The 14,070-nt window shown below is 30.7% G+C and overlaps 1 protein-coding gene across 3 annotated transcripts in view; it reads right to left on the bottom strand.

The window, feature by feature from the left end:
- The window catches only part of LOC124365434 (synaptic vesicle membrane protein VAT-1 homolog), a 34,655-nt gene extending 24,947 nt beyond the window's left edge, over nt 1-9,708 (bottom strand). The window contains exons 1-2 of one of the 3 annotated variants that reach the window (XM_046821427.1): nt 9,555-9,708; nt 6,053-6,190 (exon numbers count right to left, since the gene is read on the bottom strand). In XM_046821427.1, the coding sequence (XP_046677383.1) occupies nt 6,053-6,190 (138 nt within the window). In that variant the 5' untranslated portion in view covers nt 9,555-9,708. Of the gene's footprint in view, nt 1-6,052; nt 6,191-6,503; nt 6,635-9,419 lie in introns of those variants that run through there. The other 2 variants (XM_046821422.1, XM_046821415.1) reach the window with 2 other exon arrangements.
- Nucleotides 9,709-14,070: the final 4,362 nt, after the last annotated feature.

Here is a 14,070-nt window from a genome sequence, read left to right as displayed (position 1 = left end):
TGGACTAAAACAAATTGATACATGTTCCTAAGTCCACACAACTAAATTAGGGAGAATGTTACATATATGTTTGGAATACAACTTTTAGTTTTTGCTCTGGAAAAATGTAAAATGTTGTTAATGTAATAACAAACATTTTTAGAGAAAAAACCTTATATTTCTTAATTGATCTGCAAGATTAAACCCGATTGGCTCTATTACAGAAAAAAGTGCTAAACCTTGAAGCTGTATAACAATTCTGAAAATGTAATAAAGCCAGTTTTCAATAACAGCAGTCAAAAACCAGAATAAGACTTTATTGTTTTTAAAAAAGTAGCTTGAGAAAAGATTAGGGAAGTCACACTTTTTTAAAGTATAAAACTGGTTTATAAGAACTATAAGAAAAGATATTTTGTTAAACAGTGTTTAAAATTTGACAAAAGGTGGGGCATACATGATAAAATGTAAAATTTTAGAGACATTAAATTCTTTTATGTACGCTACTGGCCAAGACATGTATTTTCTTGTGTCTTAGACAAAGATAACATTTTATTTATATTGTACTGAAATTTGCTGACAAAACAAAAATAAAACTTAATTTAGTCTTTAAACCAATAATTCAACTATACACATTATTTATAGCTTTAAAGGATTAATTTGATGAAGAAAATTTTTTTTATTTCAGTGTGTGTATTAGTGCAAGACTGTTTTCATGAATTACAAAAATGGAAAAATCTGTATTATATCAATGTTTGATGATATATTCGACAATTTACTATAACAAATTAAAACCATTACATCCAATCTAAAAAGAATGACTAGTTTTAAAAACAAAACAAAAGATTTTTTAATGTTTTTATAAAAAATTGCTTTGAATGTAAAAAAAAACTACGCTTTGAAAATCAATAGGAATGAATAGTTATTTTGTTATTATTTTATAAACATACTTAAAAAATAAACGAAATACGTATATAAAATAACAGACATAAAGGTAGAGCAAGATATAGAGCAAATCATTATTTTCGATTTCTAATGTATGGACTTGTAAATGTTCAATCCATACATAATGTGTATTCCTTTCAGAATAGATTCTTGTTTATCTCACCTATGTGTTCAATTCAGCCACTGTGAAGATTGAAACTACAATAGTCCTTCCAGTACAAAATATTCTTTTCTCTAACTCCTGTTATGTAATTGCACCTTTTGAAGTTCACAGTTCCTACCAAAATATTTTTATTTTGAATTATGAATAGCTGAAAATTGGCAAATTTATCTATTATATGCAAGATATAGTAAAACACTTTATAAAGATATAAAGTTAAAATTTGCTATATTAAACTATAAAAATACTGTAAAGCGATAAAATAATATAAGATTTTTCCATTGACTAATAAAGCCTTTTAAATATTATATTAACATCTATTATAAAAAAATCCAAAATCCTTTTTCCTGGATAAGGAATATTTTTGATAGTACCTAAACTAAAAAATAGGAAAAACTGTAAATTTACTAAGAGTTAGTGAAACATGTAATTTATTTTTTAGGAAATTATTATTATTATCTAGTGTAAATAAACAAGGTTTGTACAATATTAATTTATATATAAGTGTCTAAGGTACAAGATAACATAGCTTATGACATTATAATAGATATATAGGCCAAACATTTGTTGAACTGATAACATTTTCAATTGAATCTAGGTTTAACTATTGAAATATTGTATCAATATGGCACTCAGCATCAACTACGCATTAATTCTTATGCTACTAATGCATTAATGCTTTCATTTTAAGACCACCCTCAAAATTTACTTGAATGTACCTGTTTTTATGGGAGTTTTTTTTTGCCATGGTCAAGCCAAAATATTTTATGAATTCAATTAACTTAACAATAAGGTGAGAATGGGAAATCTTAGCATAGATAGTTTAATAATAAATGGTTAAAACACACACGATCCCTGGCTACAATTTAGTATTATAGCATATGGTCAGTAAAAGGGTTAATAAACAAATAAAAACAGCAAAATTTTGTAACTTTTTAGAGGCTATGAATTTGTAATTAAAAAAGAAACATGTAGACAAATTAAATAGCTACAATAAGATAATAAATAATGATGTTGAATTTTTAAAAAAATAACAAAATTGTAATAAGATTTCTAACCTACAAACATATAAAATAGTTTGTAAAAAAACCTTTAGTCCTTTTAAGTATAGTTATTTTGTTGTAACAATATCTAAGGTGTTAGGGCTATGGATCTGAGTTAAAGATAGTGAGGTTCAAGCCATGTCTGCGACCTACAACTTTTTATCACTACTGTTGAACTTTATACTGTAGCGAGTCTTCCCTTTATTCTATTTGATAAAATCCTCGGCACAGGCCAATGACCCATGTGGACTAGCAGAAACCGTCTTCTCTTTTATTGTTTTAAATAACCATAAATCTTTTATAAATAGGCATAAATATGTAATGAGTGCAAAGGCATTTGAAACATGAAATGTATTACTATGTATCAATAAGTTTCATTTTCAAAGCTATTTACCTAATTCTAAAACAAAAAGTACCAACTTTTGGAGGCTATTTTCAGTGTATATTAAATAATTTTTTTAGAATTAGCAGGTATTACTTCGGTTGTTTGCACGCAGTTATAGATGCTTATGAAGGCAAACTTCTCTAATTTCCATGCTAAACTACAATAATCATGTTCATAATATGTTTTTGAGTTGTAAATTTTTGTATTGTGAAACACACAAGTGTGTGTATTTTTGTCATAACTCTTTAACACTGACAATAAGTGTCCGCAGTTTATATACAGGGTGTTCACAAAATGGTATCACAAACTTCTATTTATGATTTCAAACGAAAAATTTCATAAAAACAGAGGTTAAGAAATGTCTTGTTTAGCTGCTAGTCGCTATTTTGTATATTTTGTTATAAAACAATTATTAATATCTCTAGAACTAGAACCAAACTTCACACTTAAGTAGTAATGCATAAGAAAATAATTTTAAAATATGATGTGAATTGCTTTAATATTAACAAAACAATGCTTGTTGAAAGTTTTAGTCAAATAGCAAAAAAACATTATAGTTATTACTAGCGGACCCGGCGCGCTTCGCTGCGCATTTCAATAAGTTACCCACGGCTTCGCACGCAAATCTTAAGAACCGAAGTCCTTATATTACTTAGTAAATTTTTTTTTTTTTTACTATAATAAATTTTAGATTAAATTAGTTATATCTCCGATGCCACGATTGAGCTTGCTTTGTTGTCTCGATCGAGAGAATATGTACACACGGAGTTTTGAGAACCATACTTCTGTCAAAAAAAAACAACTAAGGTTGATTTTATAACATTCTTTATATTTGTAGCCAACGTAAGATAGTAATTATGATATCTGCATTGCTCTTCTGATCAAGCATGAGCATGGTTTATATTAAATAAATATTGCAGTTAAAGGTGAATTTTTACGTCAAATTTGAATTGTATTATCTGGATAGTAAAGTCTATGTTTAACAGTGATTGCAGAAACAGTTTAAACAAAATTTGTCGTTTCTCTTAAGCTTACTCTATGCTTTAAAACTATAAGTGTAATATATGTTTACAAAGAACAGCTGATTAAAAATTTGAAAAGACTCTTTCACTTAATAACAAATGTTTGCTGCAATGCATTTCTTACGGGTATTTCTGTAACCAGTGGGGCGGAATCCTGAATCGGGAAAGGGATAAAAAAGTATCCTATAACCTTCTACAGATCAAGACGAACAAATTAAAAAAAAAATTAGGCGAATCTGTCCAGCCGTTTGTGAGTGATGCTGTTACACACGAACAGTTTCATTTTTATATATTAGATAACAAATGCACGAGATACCAACTATTTATTGAATTGTTTATTAACTCCGACAATACCTTTTGCAAAGAAATCAGTCACTGCATAAGCAAGCACGATCACATTAGGCTACAGGTATGTTTACACACATGCTGGGAACAACAAAGATTTTGTCAGTTGAATGGTATTAGCTGTTTTGCAACAGTTAAAAAAAATTACAGTATGTTACCTATTAATTAGTTCTTAAGAAATGGTTTAAAAAAAAGCTTTTTATAGTTTAGACGAATTCTACAATGTTTCATTAGATGACATAATATTTTAGGTGTAATATTTATATAACATAATTTATTCTCATATTTTGTAATTTTTTATTATTTTTTGTATTTATTGATTGTTAATGTTATTAATTGTTATGTTTGTTAATTGTTATATTTGTTCATTGTTATATATTGTTAATTGTTATATTTAGATTAAGACACATTGATAAACAACAAGCTATCTTACATCAAATTTTCACTGAAGTCAAATGTCTACTATTTTATTTATATCATAGTGCTACCATTTAATTGACTAATGTGACAAAGCCTATTGTAACATATGTTATTTAATGGCAATAAACAAATTGAATTGAATTTGAATTTTTATAACAATTCTAATGGTACTTTTCTAAACAAAATCTATCAACCACTTTATAGGTACGCTTGCACAAGCTGGGAGCAACAAATAGCTCATACCACTCAACTGAGACGTGTTCTTAACACCCTTTTGTAAACACCTTGTGTATATATATATTTAGGTAAGAATTTAGGTAGGAATTAACTAACATAGAAGTAAAACACTACATATATATATATATATATATATATATATATATATATATATATATATATATAGTTTTAATTTTTATTTGGGTAAGAATAAATAATATATATATAAAATGTTTATTCTTACCTAAATCTAAGTTTAAACATAGAAGTAAAACACTACAGCTTAATAATACAAATACTTTGTGATTACAATCATACACATTATATGCATTATTTACTACTTTCAAAATATATTAGTTTCACCTTATAAAGAATCCAATTATTTGTCAAAACAAACATTACTAGGTAGGAGTCACTGGCCATTATAGAAAAACATGCGTGTTGTCGATTGACAACCAATTTTTTCTACGTCTAAAGCAAACATCTACCTTGTAACAGGAATCCACATATATTTAAAAAATGTTCATTTCAATAATGTAAGTTTCATACTTGTAAAATGAAATTTATCTTTGGCATGATACTTGAAAATATAGGTACTTTTTACCCTTGCAACTTATGGCTGGCGCTAACTATGTAATGCAACTACTTTAAATAAGTTGCTAAAGTCAAGTGATGAGGTTTATTGAATATTTCTATACCTATTTGGGATAGTCTAGCTCATGGGGATCACGTAGATATCATATTTGTCAGGGTCCAAGTCATTTTGACGGTTAAATACGTAATTAGAAGTGAAAAAAACGCAGTGACATGATCAGTAGCTGGGCACTGCAGTATGAACAAAGAGGAACTGAAATAAATTTTCTGGCCAGAACAAGGGTTAAAGGATTACACCTATTTTTTTTTTACTTAAGAATTTTTTTTATCCAATGGGCAAAAAAGTTTTAACTTCCAGCAAATTTTGTTTCTCAGATTTGCATAAAACCTAGTCTTAATAACATTGGTTACAAATTCTCCAAATAACCGTTATTGTTGAAGATCATCATAAAGTACTAATAATGTTCTGCCATTTACTATGTATCTCAAGCAAGAGCAACATTACTTTAGATATCTCAGTATATTTTGTATATATGATTTCATTGGATTATGCGATAATTGAATTAATCATAAATATAGATCAGGCATAGTCAGAAGAAAGATAGATGTTATGTGTGGTTGTCATCTTGAAGTATCAAAGTGAAGATAAGTTATTACTTTTGAAGACGATTTGTACAACAATATTGTGAATGTAGAATTAATCCTTACTACTAGTCATACCAATCGTCTCAATAAAAAGCTTGTGTAATATTTTTAATTTGGCTGATTATTATATTGTATTACTACTACCAAACTACCATGCAATATTTAAACATTTCTCTTTCCTTACAGATATATCTACGTTACATAAACTTTAAACAGGTTACTTACCAATTTTAATTTCATAGAGATTCATATATGCCTATTCTAAGTTTATACTATTAGTTGTAACTTATAAAAAACCTACCTTTATCAAGTCATAAGATCCGTTTCCAGTTAAAACCACAGACCGCACCTTCAACACATCTTCTCCTTTACTTATGGAGGTAGAAGTTATCAGTTCAGAAATTTCTGCAGTTGCAGATTTGTTGTCTAGAGTCGCCATCTAAAATAAGGTTTAGTTAATAAATTTGGTGAGTTACACATACGGTATGCAAATATATTTTTTAGCTTAACTAAATTTTTGATAAACTAATATTTTGTAATAAACTAAAACATTTAGACAATAATATTTCTTTGTTAAATAATAATGATGTTTTGCACCAAACACCCAAACTTATTTATAAAAAAGACTATGTACGCAGCTGTGGCTAAAACAGATTAATAAATAATAAAAATGTTGATATACCCTAACAACAAAGATATTGAAGTTATCAATCCACTAATTTCATTGTGCTAGAGTCAAAATGCAGTAGTACCTTGAGCGATAAGTGCTGCAGTTGTAACAATCGATTCAGTGTAAACCTTGCATTTTCCAGGGAATGATCATTCGTTGTCAGTCTCATGAGCCAGTATGCTTTGTAAGGTTGTCGGTTTCTTATCCTTTCATATCAATGTGATATCCTACGTTTTTTCAAGTTCATGATCTACTGCTATGTTAAAAATGTATTTAATTTGTAAATTACTAAAAATATGTTGCTCACACAAAAGCGCTCGTGCATGCATGTACACACACCATTTTTGTTGTAAAAAGAAACTAATAAAAAATACGGTACTTTGGGATTATACCGACCACACCCAGACATGAATCGTTATTTCACATTTCGTTTCTACTGATTACTAGATTAGCGTAGAACAATATTTCGTCAATATAAAACAGGAATTGTCTTATCGCAAACACCTCCCCATCCTCAGACAGAGGTCAAAGTCGAGCGTCTAGTAGATAACGTGATTGCAGAGTCTCGCCGCCCGTTCAGTTGGTGCATCGCTTTGTTGTACTTCCGTGTTTTACCTCTACATTTCTCCAAACACAAAAATTCAACAAAAACAAACATTTACCAAACTAAACTTTTTATTAAAAAAACACTCAAAACTTGTTTTTATTCTTGATCACATTCCGCCACCCAAAAATGCGAGTGCCTCCGGCCATCAGCGCGGGCTTCGGCAGCACCTTCGGTGCTGCCGAAGCCCGCGCTGATGTCGACGAAAGAAAAACATCCCTCGAGATAGTACCTATCAGTAAAATATCAAATTCTAGAGGGGCTAATCAGAAATATAAATTGAATTGTAATGGAAAGGCAATGATGTACCGTGCAAATCACGTGATGCCGCGCGCGGCCTGCCGTAATCAGGATTCTCGAGAAAGATAAGATAACAGCGACAACAATACCGATCACAATACCTGGAAATGCTTGTAAGTTTGTAATTTTGTAATTGAAGAGTTGTTTTTTCGTTCTATCATGTTTGTTTCTATAAATTTCTATTTTTGTGTTCTTCATACTGGTGTGGTCGGTATAATCCCAAAGTACCAAAAATACATTATAATCCATTAAAGCAATTATTTTACAAAAGCACAAGAACCTGCATACTCCATTCTGAGTAACATAGGTGACATAACAATATAAATGTCTGTCTACTTCCTTATGCTATTCCGGGTCTTCAGACATGATTTTAAGCTAAGTTTAAAAAGAGCTATTTTAGCATTTAAAAGCCGCAATTATACAACTATTTAGCAACCCGAAGGAATAGCAACGAAGGTGCCACCGAAGAATTTATCAGTACTTTCCCATGATCAGATCACGTTGAATGATTTGGTATGAGAAAAAAAACCCTCATTACAAATGCTTCTAGCCATCAGTGGGTGCTTTGGTGGCACCCATACACTGCTGGCAAAAAAACTTGTCTCAAGAAAGTATCTTTAAGTTCAAGCTCTGACAATGTTAGCGCTTTGGATCTCAATTGTATTTCATTGATTAATTAAATAAGGTGAGAATAAATTTAAAGTTTTATCAATCTATAATATGTATTAATTTTGCCATCACACACAGGATGGATTTGATATTTCCTGCACGCCACTGATAGGCTAACATGTGAACTCTGAACCTTTTTGTCCTTTGGTTTCTGACTGCGTTTATGGTACTTGAAACGTTAATTCTCATGTTTCTCAACAATTAAGCTACCTGATTGTCATTTAAAAATGTGGAAAAGCCAGTTTTCAGGACAGGCTTTAGAAACTTTTGTGTAGGCTACCCTTGTTCTGGTGAGACTGATCACTAATAATTAAAGCACTGACAATTACAATTGCAGAGGAAAATGATGAAAGGGTCGGGTAGACTTTATTAAGCGGCCTACACTCGTTATCAATTGCTATTATCGAACGGTTTGATTGTTTTTATAGGAAGGAATAAGTCGATATTACAACTGATTTAACTTAGCATATGACTTCAACTTATTAGTATAGTAATTTTAATGTAAACAATAAACAGCAAGAAGTAACTAATATGTGTAAACTTTGAAAATAGCGATGAATATGAGGAAAATATGTGAGATATTTCTTACTAGTGACTATTTAAGTGGCTTCAATATCTGTATTTGGCTCCTGGTAACCCATGGGGAGAATTCTTTTCTCCATTTCACAAAAGCGGTTACTTGTTGATATCAAGCTGAGCAAGTTGTAATATTGTAAGGTTTCTTCATGATATCTAAGTCTAGGCCATAGTTGGTTTTGTAATGTTACTGTTAAATTTATGATTTTACAATTGTAATGTACGTGATTCTTCTTATTACGGTTATTTATAACTCTTGTTGTATGTGAATTTTACATATCGAAGTGGGATAGTATATCGGATTGTTCAATAACAGCAATCAAATAACGAGTGTAGGCCGCTTATTAAAGTCTCCCCAAAGGGTCATTCATCTCGTATTTAGACAGTAATTTTTCAAATAGCCTACTTGGATGACCATTCTCCCACATTGAGATGACAAATTGTTACATTTAACTTGTTTCCGCATTAAAATTCTAGGTGCTAATTAATCTGTTAATCATTAGAAATAAAGCTGATTGAGATTGTCATCAGTGGAGTCCTAAAGCCCAAAAATACAAAATCATTGACCTCCACTTATTTATAATATATGATTAGCAGTGAGAGAGTTAAGCTTATAAGCTTCAAAAGCAGTAGGCTATCATTAGATTTTAATAAATCAACATGTATCACTGTTTTCTTCCTTGTTAAATAAACAACAAAAGAAACAAATACTTCATTACAATTTTTTAATTTGTAATACTTACTTCAACAGTTGGAAATGAAAACAAATTAAAAGTATAAAAATACCGGTAATTAAAAAAACAATATATACAAACTATTTTGCTATTAGGTAATGAAATCACAACTTACTTAATTTAACTAATTTTCAGATTCAAATAAATATTTTTAATAAATCTGTGCAGTGCAATTGTACTGAGTACTGTATCACAAGAACAGTGTTCAAAAAATACTATTAATGCACAGTTAATAGTAAACAAGACTTACTCGGCTCAACTCAACTTCGTCAACAATAACTGTAAAATAAAACGAATATTATGGACGCTGAATTTGAATTCAGAATATTATTTCAGTTCAGATCCAAGAGGGAATCTCTTCATCATGTTCTTAAACTTCTTTTTCCTCCTCAAACGTCAACTTGAAATACAATCAGCTGAGAACGGACAGGACCTGAGATATGAAAGGACCTTAAATATATTTATTAGGTCAAGCTGGCTTTTCTTCCTACGCTTGAATGATGAATTATATAAATAAATAAAATGTATATCAGAATCAGAATCAGAATCAGAAATCTTTATTGTCGTTGACATTTTACAAAATGCATGACAATCGTCAATTTGAAACTTAAAATGTAGACTTAAGGAAATAGTGCAGCTATTTCACCATAGAAATCTGTAATATTATACAGTGGTTTATTCAATAGCATTTCCTTAAGTGCTATCTTAAAACTATGAAGTGTCAGAGTTTTTAATTTTTCAGGTAATGTATTATACATTTGTATACCTTGATACAAAAAGCTTTGTTGAGTCCCTGAAAACATGCATCTTTTTTGTGCTATATTATGTCTATTCCTTGTCATATAGTTATGTATGTCACTGACTTTAGTTGTGATTTGCAAGTTTTTCCTTACATACATAAGAACTGAAAAAACATACATTGACGGCAGAGTTAGGATACCTAGCCTAACAAAAAATGGTTTGCAGTGATCCTGCCAGTCTGCACCACAGATAAGACGGACAGCTTTTTTTTGTAACACAAATAATTTGTGAGCATAGGAACAATTCGCCCAAAGTGAAGTTCCATAGGACAAGTGGCTATGAACATGACCATAGTAGATGCAAAGGAGAACATCAGGAGACACATTCCCTCTCAATGATCTAATCATAAATAGACCCTTTAGAATTTTTGCGGCCAGATTGTCAATATGAGAGTGCCATTTAAGGTTGGACTGAAGATGGAAGCCCAGGAAATTTAAAGATGCCAATCTCTCTGAACCAGAACGAAGGCAAAGTTGTATGTCCTGAACCTTCTCCCTATTTAAGCTCAGCTTATTAGCATTACACCAGTCATGTATTACATCTGATTTAGAGGTAACAATATCTTTAGCTTTCTGAGGATTAATACCCTGTACACACACTGCCAGATCATCTGCAAACATAAAACACTCTACATGTTGCTCCATGATGTTACTTGGAAGATCATTTATGTAAATTATGAACAAGGTCGGGCCAAGTATAGACCCCTGTGGTACACCTTGTACAATCTGCAAAGAATTGGAAAAAGAGCCATTTAAATATACAGACTGCCATCTATTTTCCAAGTAAGATCTAAAAAAAGAAATGGCAACACTGTCAAACGAGTAAAAATACAGCTTATCTAGCAGCACATCATGTGTTACAGTGTCGAAGGCCTTGGACATATCATACGATCTAAAAAGAACACTCCTTTTAGCCTCCAGACCTTCAAAGCAGTTTGTAATTAGAGCTTGAGTGGCTGCAACAGTGCTACGCTTAGGCCTAAAACCATGCTGACACTCTGATAAAAGATTATTTCGTTCAAGGAAGATTATCATCTGACTATGTATGAGACGTTCCAAGACCTTCGACACTGTGGGCACAATGGATATTGGTCTATAGTTTGAACATAAATCTTTCTGACCTTTCTTATGTATTGGTATAACTTTTGTTTGTTTAAGTTTCTCAGGATAAAAGCCCTGTGTGATGCATATGTTAAATAAGTATGCTAAGACCTCACTTATGTGCTTAGAAGCTAATTTTAAGTGTAAAGCATTTATTCCATAAATATCTAGACAAGAGCTATTTCTTAGTTTATTTATGGCTAAGAACAAAAATTTTTGTTGTATAATAGATTACAAGTTGAGGCTGTGAGTGCATCTACACTTCTGCAATAAAATATAGAAAACCTTTTTAAACCATACAAATACAACTGTTACTTATAGAATAAATAATAAATATACCAAATATTAGGAAACCACAATAAGTGTTCAGGTAAACAATTAGGAACATCGCAATTAGTTGCAACGGTTGTGATAAGTTTACATGGTTCAAAAAAGAGGGAAAATAAAATTCAGATAAAAAATAAATGCACAAAATAGAATATACAAATTTGCTTTAGCTAAACACTATATTGAATCAGCATGTACAATATTATGTAAAATCTTAAACACTGAAAGGAGTTTCAAAACAATTCTCTTAAATGCTTGGTAACATTGTAAATACAAATAAAGGAAAACTCATAAATTATGGAGATGGCACTACTAGAACTAAATTGTACTCTATTCTTAAACAAAATTAAACAATATGCAGTTCATAATTTATTGATGCCATTTGCATAATTGATCAATCATTTGCTCTAGAACAAAACTGCTTTGTCCTTTGTATATTTTTATACTATTAAAGGCAGTAAGAACTACCGAATTGGGAGGCACAGGACGTTAATGGTTCACGGATGTCAATCTTGATAAAAAACATTTTATTGCACAGTTGAGTTTGGTGAGCAACGATTGAAAAGTTATGTTTAGCTCTTTGTTTGGCTGACCGAATTTGTTGATGAAGTGGACTAATGTGCAGAAGTGATATTGGTACGAATAGAAATTGTATGTTTGAGGAAGCTAAACATGTATATCATCAATGTTCATCTTTTAAAATCAGTTAGAAAGAATTGATGATCCTACTCAACAAAATTTGGTGTTGGAAACATGACTTTTTTTGGTAATGTGAATATAGGGGTTAGTATTAGTGTTATTTATTCGTATATGTTTTTAAAAGTTTTACATAACAAACGTATCAGGCACTCAATAATTATTTCGCTATCTAAATAAGTGTCTCTGGTGATAGCCCTTACCTGGTGATAACGTTAGATTTCCTGCCTGATAAACTGAGCCGTAATGGTGTTTTGAGAATCAAACTCTCATAACTATATTATGAAATCTAATTTCAGCGGTAAAAACTTTTTCACTCTCGATAACTTTCTAACGAGATCTTGAGCCAGCGATAACAACCTTTAAAGGGAATGAAGCGTTCTTTCAAGTGTTAAGTAATATGTGTACTTAAGTATATGTTGCTGTTATTTAAGGAAACTTATACATCCTAAAGACGAGTTCAGATCCATTACATCTTCCACTTACTATCGTCACAAATTTTGAATAAAATAATTTTTTACTGTTTATTTTAAAATATGACTTACGTGTATACTTATGAAAAAATTCAGGTATATAATTTATTGGAAGCATTTTGGCAATATACCACCGATGAATGCAACATTTTCTATTAGCGTTTCTTGAATGTACCCCTTCTTCAATTTAATATCCACAGCAATATAACAATTATTATTAAAAAATACATGTTTGTTTCTTTTTTCATTTTCCAGAAGCTACTCACACATTCACAAAACATTTGATACTCTCTTGAAATTTGTACAGGACAACCAACATCAGTTGTGTCAACTAGTAGACAATCCAGATAATCAGCTGGTTGAACCTTTAAATAATGATTTGCTGTTAAATATTTGGGTGTCTTATTAGACTCTAAACTTACTTATAAACAGCACATAAATTCAAAATTAAATCAAGCAAACACAAGATTGGCACAAATGTACCCAATTATCAATAGAAGATCATCTCTTAAACTTAAATGCGCTCTTTTAATCTACCAAGGAATATTCAGACCCCTCTTAACTTATGCTTGTCCAGTTTGGGGTCCCTTGCCTCCATAAATCAAAAATGAACAAACTTCAAGTATTCCAAAACAAGTTTTTTGAGAATAGCAACAAATTCTCCATGGTTTGTTAGAAACCGACAGATTCATAATGAATTAGAAATTCCGACCATCTGTGACTACATCCGAAAACTAAGTGCTACATTTCTAGAAACTCTGGACCAATCAACAGGTGCTGTCCATTTTAACATTGGCCAAAAGAACTGTCAACAGAAGACTGAAAGCACGTCTTGTTCAAGACATTTTATTATAATTTGAAACTTACATTGTTTGTCAAGTACTAATTTTATTGTTTATTTTCTGTTAACTGTATTATGTTATAGGGTGTCCTCCATTGGAGCAAACCCACTAATGTTAATATTTCTATGTTCTTCTGTTCTCTATGATTCAAACTTCTGTGTATAATTATTTACTTGTAGTAATTGAACCAGAAATAAAGCTTTTGAAAAAAAAAAAAAAAAAATTAAATAATGATTTGGAAACCTAACCTTAATGATGCCGTATTAAAGGTACTTATCTTATGGATTGGATGTATTATATGGGAAATATGATACATGTCTGAGAAGTGTAAACGCTGGTTAGCCTTACGAGATCATGCGGTACGAACATTTCCCGAGAAAGTAACACATTATAGTGGCGTTTTTAGCATTATAGTTTGGAGGACTCTAACGCACCATCTCGTATTTTGAAGGGTAGCTGGAATAAGTCAATATATACTTTCTTGAGTCTTATAAAAGGTGAATAAAAAGTAAGGACCCCACCCTCTA

Source organism: Homalodisca vitripennis, chromosome 1 (genome assembly GCF_021130785.1).
Source record: "Homalodisca vitripennis isolate AUS2020 chromosome 1, UT_GWSS_2.1, whole genome shotgun sequence".
Lineage (NCBI taxonomy): Eukaryota > Metazoa > Arthropoda > Insecta > Hemiptera > Cicadellidae > Homalodisca > Homalodisca vitripennis.
Note: the sequence above shows the minus strand (reverse complement) of the source record. Positions and strands in the feature narration are given on the sequence as shown.